The 10,110-nt window shown below is 39.6% G+C and overlaps 1 protein-coding gene across 1 annotated transcript; it reads right to left on the reverse strand.

Annotated features, from left to right (window-relative positions):
• Positions 1-8,284: 8,284 nt before the first annotated feature.
• LOC148041598 (uncharacterized) lies at positions 8,285-8,899 on the reverse strand. The gene is made up of 2 exons (XM_087691984.1): positions 8,677-8,899; positions 8,285-8,539 (listed from the first exon to the last, which is right to left on the reverse strand). Exons 1-2 carry the CDS (start codon positions 8,860-8,862, stop codon positions 8,285-8,287), a joined length of 441 nt encoding a protein of 146 aa, XP_087548110.1. The 5' UTR covers positions 8,863-8,899.
• Positions 8,900-10,110: the final 1,211 nt, after the last annotated feature.

The following is a 10,110-nucleotide window of genomic DNA, read 5'->3' on the forward strand; positions in this document are numbered from 1 at the left end:
TAGGCATACCCCAGAGGGGTATGTCTATCTTGTCAATGATAGGTCAGGAGCCATCATCATGAATGATAAGGGGAGGAGGGCGATGGCTCGCATGATAGAGTTGCACCAATAAGTTTTTTGGCACAACGTCTTAGATAATTGGAAAAACATACTGGAGGGGAGCAAGGACTACATAGTAGCATCCTTGCATGAGGAGTTTCCAGTTTTAGCCACAACAGATAGGTTTTCTATGGGCTGGATGATAGAGTGCATGTGTGCATATATGTCACACAGACGATCGGACGCACGCAAGGCACTCAAGAGTGGGATTGTAAAGCCCAAGTGGCTCTTAGCTATATCTATATATAGCGCCTATCTATATAAAGCACCCGTCTATATATAGCGCCCCAGGTCCCCTCTATATATTCCTATCATGTGTGTTCAGTTGACACACTTCTAGGGTTCCACTTTCGGTGTCTTGTGTCTCTCTTCGCCTCTCTCTTCCTCTGTTCCTCGTCTCCCTCGCGCACTGTTCAACATGGTATCAGAGCATACCGCCAACCCCTCACTATGCTTCCATGGCCGTTATTCCCCTAGCCGTGATGCCGTTCCCCGTGACCCAGTCATTGCCACGACTCCTCCCCCTCCATCTTCATGGGAGCAGCAGCAGCAGCGAATCCTTTTACGTGAAGTGCTATATTTTGACGATGGGAGGAATTCAGCGTGACATCCAGAGCCAGAAGTAGGTCAAGCGATGGAGATCCGCAGTTTGTGGAGGTAATGCTGGATGTAACGGATGACGTCGTTGTTGTGAGAAGCGTGGCCTCGGGAGCGTCGACAGCCCACTATTGCGTGAGGATAATAATTTGAGGGACATCAACGATCCGGTTTGTGAAATCAGGCTTGGGGGATCCAAGAAATGATCTCCTCTTCGCAGGAACGAGTCGAGGGCTTCGTAGAAACGGAGAGATGTCTGTTCTCTCAAGATGGCTACGAGAAAATCAACCCGTTCTCTCCAAGGGCATCGCTTCTAATTTTCGGGTCTGTGGGGGTTGAGCCTCTTTTTCTTTGCTTTTATTTGTTTGCTCTTGAATACCCACGAGGAGAGCTTCGTCTTTAGCTTCCATCTGGCCGGTGGCCTTAGCAGATAGTCGACCAGCTGTGCAGAAATTTCGTTGTCGCCTTGTAGTCTTTAGCTTGTTCGACTTCTCAGCACAGTTGACATGCTATTGCACCCCCCGCCATGGAGATAGAAGCTGAAAATGAAGCTTAGAGTAGGCACAAGCACCAGGTAGCATGCACCGGATATGATTTTACTCAACCATCTCTGGAAACGGCTGTTGCTGCTACTCAACCATCTCTTGAGTAGACTGATGCAAGCATATCAGAACCTATTCCATTGTTCTGATTCCAACTCGCCATCAAAGGCCATATCTCCAGTCCTTAGTTCTAACAAGGTCCAAAAGCCTTACAGTAAAGGATGGATACCGAAACCTGCTTTATGGAAGTGGAAGAGTTTTAATTCTAAGCAGCAACAAAATGAACTTCTTACACCAACCTCCAGTCGAGGTCACAAACTCAAAACATCTTCTTTAAAGTGATTGGATATTGGAACGTGTTCAATAAGAGTCAGTGCTGGGCAGACATCATCTCTGGGCTGATTCAGATTTTTAGTTTTATTTCAGAAGTGGTCTGAGGCTGGTTTCCTGACACTGCAAGATTCTCAGGAGATCAAGTGCAAGCAGTCAAATGGGCTGAAACAGTCAGAGCTCCCATGTCTCAGCTAGGCTCACAACCAAGAGGCACCAGCCTGACAAAATACAGGCTAATACTCCCTCTCAGATCCTGGGGAGTGTCTGGAGATTCAAAGACCTCATGTGATGAAGCATAGAAGCTTGAGATATTTGACAAAGGCTTCGTAAAAAGGTATGTTGCATTGTCCCTCAATTGTTTCGTTTATATTCTTTCCAGCTGATGAGGGTCTATATTCCAGCTAATGACACATTATTTCGTTTATATTATTTCCAGTTGATGAGGGTCTATATTCCAGCTGATGACACATTATTTCGTTTATATTCTTTCCAGCTGATGAGCGTCTATATTCCAGCTGATGACAAATTGTTTTATTTATATTCTGTTCATGGGGCCCTACATGTGTTATGTTGTCTATAGAGCAGCGTCGCGAACCGTCTCTATAGACCTTGTGTTGTTCTAATGTCACTGTAACATTTTTATTTAAGTTTTGATGTGACATATATATTGCTTACATCCCAAGTTTAGTTGCAAGAATTTCTTCGAGATTTTATCAAGTTCAGTTGTAGGAATTTCTTGGAGATTTTATCTTTTGTAGTGATGTCGCTTATCCTTATTTTACATTTTGTATATTTAGGAGTGATAAGCTCTTTTGATGCCTCTACATAGGCTGTTGTAATTCAGGAGTGATGTAGCTCCTTTGATGCCTATGAATAGGCTCTTGTAAGTTCAACTTTGTAATTTTATATTTTAAATATTAATATAACGGTAGGCCTATATAGAGCTATGGGTTTTTCCCTTGAGCCCCCAAGGGTTTTTTCATCCATAGTAAGGGACTTTTATTTGAGCGGGGGTGTTAGCTATATCTATATATAGTGCCTATCTATATAAAGCGCTCGTCTATATATAGCGCCCCAGGTCCCCTCTATATATTCCTATCATGTGTGCTCAGTTGACACACTTCTAGGGTTCCACTTTCGGTGTCTTGTGTCTCTCTTCGCCTCTCTCTTCCTCTGTTCCTCGTCTCCCTCGCGCACTGTTCAACAGTGGCTAGACGTAGACAACTGGCGCCGATTGAGGGAGGAGGATACAGATTATCTAGGACATTGCAGTCAACCAGCGCGAGGCGGCGAGGGCACGTCTAGAGGCCGGAGTGGTCCATCATCTTGGGAGTGGCGGCCACAGGACATATCTGGAGGACTTTGTAAGTTTTTCTTTTGTTTTGCTTGCTCTTTTTTTTGCACTATCCTTTGTACTGACAATCATGTTTCTAACAGTTAGTGTTTTGTTTTCTTTGCAGTACTCCATTACAAATCGCGATCCGATCGGCCTTGAGACTCGATATGCAGAGAGGCATGGTCTCACTGTGGTATTGATCGACTGATTATATAGACGCGACGGCCCTGTAAGTCACTCATCTTTCTTGTGCGTAGTTACCATGTTTAATTAGAATGCATTATTGTATGGTGGACTAATGTGTAGTTGTTTCTTTTTTTGCAAATTCCGTTCGATGCTTCTTTGCGACGGGATGAGCTTTCCAATGGCGAGGATGTATAGCTTGCCCTTGGATCCCTGGAGCTCACACACCCTTCTTTTTTGGTCACCTGATCTGTGTAGACATTTTCTATGTAGTAGTGATATCTTGCCATGATTGTACTACTCACTTTTATTATGCGATCATGTATTTATTTCATGTATCAGTGTTATGATTTAAGTACACTTTGTCTTTATTTACACGAGTATTATATACAGTGCCGAAACTATTTTGTATGGCCCAAATAAAGCACATAGTGCTATATGCTGCCCTACCACAAAATTTTTTTTTTTCCTGTTACCATCGCTATTAGCGTCACAAATTTACATGCACACATCGTTATTGGCATCGTTATTAGCGTCACAAAGCGTTGTTATCAGTGTCGTTATTTGCATTGGTTGCGATGCTGATACCGATGCAAATAGTGACGCTGATAACGACAGCAATACCGACTGTTCTATGGCATTGCGAATAACGATACTTTTTGCGATGATGGGGGCAAATTTCTTTATTTACATTTTTGTCCCTTTTAACATCGGTATAAGGCCTATATCTTGTAGTAAGTAATAATATTGTTAAACATTACGTAGGTGAATATATATACAAAACTACAACCACTATAATATATGGGGGGTATTGTGATGCAAAATTCGAGCACAATTTATATACAATTTCATGTCATGGGTATGTATGTCTAAGTGTAGATGAATCTATTGGAATGTGCATCAATACATAGCCCTTGTATATAGTAAAGTGCATATTGATGCTATTTAGAAAAACTATTGATATATATATCAATGATTTTATTGATGCATATTTTGACATTAATTGAAAATATCTAAACTTGAAACTTACCCTACCTCTTGCTCAGTCTTGTTGGTGACATCAAGCTTGAGAGTTAAGTACTTCACTCACTTTCATTTCTTCTTCTTTCCTATTTTATGCTTTTGTATTACTTATTGACAATATCATTATGCAATGTAGCTATGTTTAACTTGTTTTCTTTCCAATTTCTGCAAGTATTAATTCATGTGTTCTTACACACACACACACAATGTGTGTGTGTGTGTGTGTGTGTGTGTGTCTCAGTGTGTGAACTACTATTAAATCTTAGGTGTAATATAACTATTCCACATAGTAATATTTATATTGACTTATCTTGTTTGAGGGTAAAATGAAGATTAATTAATTTTAATTAGTTCTTGATGATTGCATGCACTTAGAAAAATCATGAAAATTTGGAATGTCGATTATCATATAGACCTCAATACATTAATTGTAGGACAATTATAAGTCAAGTAGTTCTATGTCTCCTTGTCTACGTTATATTATATTTGATTGATTAGAGTAATTAAATTAGCTCATGCTTGTAAATCAATTAAGTTGAACTCTAAAATTGATCCTATTAATACGAAATTGAATATGTCAAATGATTTCTATAAAATATATAAGATTCAATACAACTAAGAACAATAAAAACATACATTATTGAATATACCTAATGACATATGAACTAATGAATGAACAAATATGTATAGAGTAGAAAATTAATAACAATATTATAAATGTAGACTAGTAAGTCAATAATACTAAAACCATATTCTAGCTAGGGTTTAATATGTTATTTATTAAGATTAAGGTATTTTAAATTATGAGGTGCTTACATATGTACAGGGAGGCCTATGTGATAGTGTATATTATCATTGGTAGGATTCTCATTTGTGCCAACTTGTCATGTTTTGTAAGCCAGTTCATATAAATGGCTATCAAGAGAATCTAGGACCTACAGGGTCTTCTTATTAAATCACAAAAAACATGTACATCTTCATGAGGGGATTCTCACGGTCCACAATAGTCGACTCTTCCTATAGTATGACCTTCATAGGTGCTAGCAAGGCACGTGCAACATTTGGCATTATGTATATGCATACGGGCAATAGTATACTTTTCTATTTGTATCTTGCCAATATATATTAGTACGAATTGAATTACATAGAGAATATGTTATCAAATCATATTGTGCATTATGTATATTTGCAAAACAAGTGGTCCATCTCTAACAAGATAACAAATGTGGACAAAGGGGATAGATCCTTGTATATCTTTGTTATAGATAGTATAATTTTCTATACTTGTCAATATATGCATCAATGTAAGCATGAATATACCTTGGCGTATTTTCCAATGCTTATTCTCATGCCTCTACCATCAAACATATTAAGGTTCTCTCTCCAATGGATAAATAAATGAACATTTTGATCATCAGACATGACATTTTAATCCCTTTTTACATGTCATTCCATTTTTTAGTTCTCATTGATGTATCCCTCATATGTCGTAGTGAATGCATTCTTGCTATAGATGTAGATTACATAAACATTTTTAAGGTCACCTCTATATCCATGTTTATAGGTGAGTTTATACACGTGCATCTCATTTGTATTTTTACCCTAGTTATATGTGTAAACATGTTCTAGACTTTATTTGCATTTCTAAGCACCTACACATTGGACATAATTATACATAAATATCCATGAATACATGTAGAAATATGCTTATAAATAGACTTGATTTTCTTAGTATATAAAATGCATTGATTTACTTCAACATACTATTTCCTTGTACTTTAAAATGATATCATTTTAAAGGAATAATAATATAAGGAATAGAATGGGTAGTCATAGGCTTTAATGGTAGGTCTCAAACAAATGCCCTAGAAATGCTCCTCTTGAGCTATAGAAACTTTTGTATTATAGAATAGGGAAGCATAGACTTCTCTAATTGGATGGGAGGCAAATCTAAATTGGAATAGTGCATAAAGACGTAAAGTTGGAAAAGTTCTCTTAAGTGGACCCTAGGAGCTCGAAAGAGGGTACAAGGAAGTACTATTGAGTAGCACACCCTTCCTACCATCTCCATCACCCAAAATCTAGGCATTTTATTTATGGCAAATATCAGATGAGCTATGAAGCAGGGTTGAAACGCATGCATGCAATGAATGTTGGCTACAGGCTCACAAATCAAGTGGCATAGTGAGAAATTGAGGTTGCTTTAAGACCTAATCTACCGCCTACAAGCTCAAGAGGGTAACGTGGTGCTCCGTAATTTGAACTCCATGATATAATGTAGGAATGCCCTGGATTCTTTCCACAAAAATATATGCACTTTACACACGATGGGTCCCTCCAATATTCTAAGAGATAGTAGTATTTTAGAGGGTTTGAATACACTATACGATGTAAATCTCACCTTTATGAGGTAGACAAAAGGAATCAATAAACTAGGTATAATTTATAGGGATGAGGGGATGATGTACATTGCTATTTGCTCAATAAAAATCCTATTTTGCAAAGGCCACATCATGGAACAAGCCTTTGAGTGGTGGTATAGTATGCATTACCCTATAGTGCACATTACAAGTCATAACATATTTATTCAAAGGCCTTGTTAGCCAATGGAGGCAGTCATCAAATGCTGCAAATCAAATGTGATGAATATATTTCAAGATACACTTAAGGTGGGTCATGCAAAATCCTTAATCTAACACATGATCTTGAGGGTGTGGCTCAAAAATATGTAAGCACATCATGCGGGCTCAAAAGAAGGTATTGATTATACATTATTTTTATAAAATGTTTATGTACAAAGGGGTGTCATAAAGAGGGGAAATTTATTGATTGACTAAAAAAGGGTGTGTTTTATTTCAAGAAAATTCATAGATGAGGGTATTATTAAAAAGACCTTGAATGCATGTGATATAGAGGGTTTACATATACTGAACCCCTATAACACACAATAATATCTCATTTATAGGCTACATACAGAAGGTACGTAAGTATATCGCTACTTGTGGAAACACGGAGTGAGGTATTGCCAATAATGTTCTCAATGTGAAAAGATTGAAAAAATGATTGTCTTTGGATCTTGAATTGATGTGGGGTTTCTTCCAAAGAAGACATGGTGTATCTTTTGGGATGTAAAACCCTCGTTTTGATGAACATTTGATCTTTCTTGATTGGCATGTTGCTTTTAGAAAAATTAAGAATAGCCATTGATTATAGTTGACACCATTCGAATTTGTGAACATTTGATCTTTCTTGATTGGTATGTTGCTTTTAAAAAAATTAAGGATAGCAATTGATTATAGTTAACACCATTCGAATTTGTGATGTGCTTGATGAGCCAATTCCTCTGAAGAAGAGAAAGAAGAAGACATTTGATTTTCCATTTGTAAATCTCTAGTTGATTAGACTTGTAAAACTTTTAGGACTAGGAGACCACATGATCTCTGTTAAGGGTTCTTAGTACTTCTTCATGTGTGTATGTGTGTGCATGCGTGGTGTGCGTCGGTGCAAATGAGAGCGTGAGTGAGAGAAAGCATGCTGAAGTATATGTGATCTTTGGGTTCCATTCTAAGGGCCCTAGCACACCCAAGGGCAATAGGGCGAACGGGGCTTTTGGGATCTTAGTATCACATGGGGGTCGCACCATGTCCCAACTATATACTAGTCATGAGAAATGACAAAATCAGTCCTACGTTTTCTATCAAAAGTGCACTGTTGACTTGTTGCTAATCCGTGCAAACATGTCATCCCCCAATGAAATGCAATAATCCTAGTAACCCATTGTTAGCACTCAGTTTTTGGCAAGTGTAAGTTGTAGGAAGAGAGGGGTAAGGAACCCCCACTCCCCTTGTTTGCACTAAGTGCAACCCTCACAGGACTAGGGGCAATGTGTGTGTGGGGGGGGGAGGGGTGGGGGGTGGGAGGGGAAGTGCGGTCCCACTCCCCGCACTGGCCTTGGGTGTGACCGGTCTCTAATTCCTCAAGAAGTTTCTGGTACGCTGAACCGTGAAAAGACAACTGTCATGTTCTACCCATTGCGGTGGCTCAAACATTGAGGATTTCTCAACGAAGAAATTCCAAATTAGCATTCACAAGACGACAACGGAAGTTATTTATTCATGCATGCCTCCACCAGGGCATAGTTATACAAAGAGGCGGGCCTACTTCTTATAAATTAGTTGAAGCGGGGATCAGAGATGTAAAAGCCCAGGCTATCAATATGGGTACCCTGACGGCCGAAGAAGCCAAGGATTTGTGGGCGAACAACGTGACCGTTCATGCCAGAGGGTTTCAGTTGAGGTGCATGTGCGGAGGAGACGCCCATCGCTAGCACTCCCTTGTAGTTGGAGTCGGGATGGAAGATGCTCTTGTTCTCACCCATGGTCAGAGAGATGTCAGCGGCTGCGACCCCGTTGGAGCCAAAGTCGACCTAAAATATCCAAAGCCGTCCACGTCCACGTCGTCAGTGAACGAACGTATAGTCGATGTACTACTGCGCACTATTAACGCATAGCAATATCAAAGCAATGCGCCATGACTTGGCTAGTAATTTTACGACGTACATACCTCCGCGGCGGTACCGTTGGCATTGCCGTGCAACACGGTGGTCCCGTTGCCGTACACGACTCGAAAGCCATTGAGATTGTTGGACGCGTAGTAGATGGTGAGGTTGCACACCCCACCGTTGCTCCAACCGTCGTCGAAGGGGCTACCGCCCGCGAAGCCCCCCCACGGCCCAACTATGGCTGCCATAGACAATATTGCTGTATTGAAGGTATAAAGGGCGTTGTTTGTGAGTCAGCCTGTGTTTTTTGCGTGTGCTACGTCTGGCGCCGGGCCTGCGCTCTCCATTTATAGGTGTCGCTCCCACCAGTACTACGTCTCCGAGGGTGAAAAGCTCTCTAGAGTTTTTAGAAACCTCTCTCTCTTTCTCTCTCTGTGTCTCGAGTCCCCCGAAGCATCCGTCGAATAAACACGTTTCGCGACGTGCTCTCGTGTGCCTTATTGTAACCCGGACACCTCAGCGTGCCTGTCTTCTCCTCGATAACACAAAAACGTGTCCATCGGAAACGGGCCTTAGGACATGAGGGAGCCTTGACTCTTCTTAAGGGTTGGAGAGCCTTTCTAGAGGCATTTTGACCTTCAACAGAAGGCAAATATTTTTAAAACCTTGTTATCCAAGGGAAGTAAAAAAAATTTCCCTTCGTAGAGAAGGGTATGATTTTACAAACCTTGTTATAGAAGGATAGTTATGATATGCGCGCTTGGTCATTGTTGCAAGCACGATTGATTATGAGAGAGGTTTCTCTAGAATGAATCATATTAAGTCCAATGATCGCAATAGATTGTCACTCTAGAGCTTGAATCAACTCATGTTCATTTCATACAATGGTGCTAAGGATCCTACAGATGTTGATTGGGATGCCATCTACACAACGTGGGATGAATTAAAAGCTCATCGCAATGTTAATGTGGTAGCAACAAAGTTGATATAAGAAAGTATAAGTAATGGTGTGCTTTGATTGTATTGCTATTTCATTTGAGACTATGGATGATTGCAAAGCTATCTTGTTGCCTTTCTAGACTATCTTAATTGATTGAGCTTTAGCTTCAATCGGGCATTGCAATTTTATTTTTGGTGATAGCATTATAAATTTTTAAATGCTTAAATAATTGCTCATATGTTGTACTAAGTTATAAATATTCTATCATCATATCATGTCGATATTAGATTTTTGTAAATTAATGGACACGAAAAACCAACAAGATGGCTTATATAAATGTCATAATTTTTTTTTCTCTAATACTATTCTATTAGCTAGAAATGTAAATTTTAGAATACATGTCTATCGAAGGTTAAAATTTTGAAAAAGCCCTTCCACAAGAAAGGCACTTGTTCACGAGCCCTTCAATAGAAAAAACATAAGGGACTTTCAAAAATGCATCAAGCCTCGTGCTCTGGATTCTACTGGGGACTATCAATATCATGCTCTCAAACCT

The sequence above is a fragment of the Lygodium microphyllum genome, chromosome 1 (assembly GCF_053477565.2).
Source record: "Lygodium microphyllum isolate KBCC chromosome 1, Lygodium_microphyllum_v1.1.10, whole genome shotgun sequence".
NCBI lineage: Eukaryota > Viridiplantae > Streptophyta > Polypodiopsida > Schizaeales > Lygodiaceae > Lygodium > Lygodium microphyllum.

Coding starts and splice junctions, on each gene's coding strand:
- LOC148041598 (XM_087691984.1), bottom strand. CDS start 8,862: ATGGCAGCCATAGTTGGGCCGTGGGGGGGCTTCGCGGGCGGTAGCCCC. Junction 8,540..8,676: donor CCAACGGTACCGCCGCGGAG/GTATGTACGTCG, acceptor TGGATATTTTAG/GTCGACTTTGGCTCCAACGG.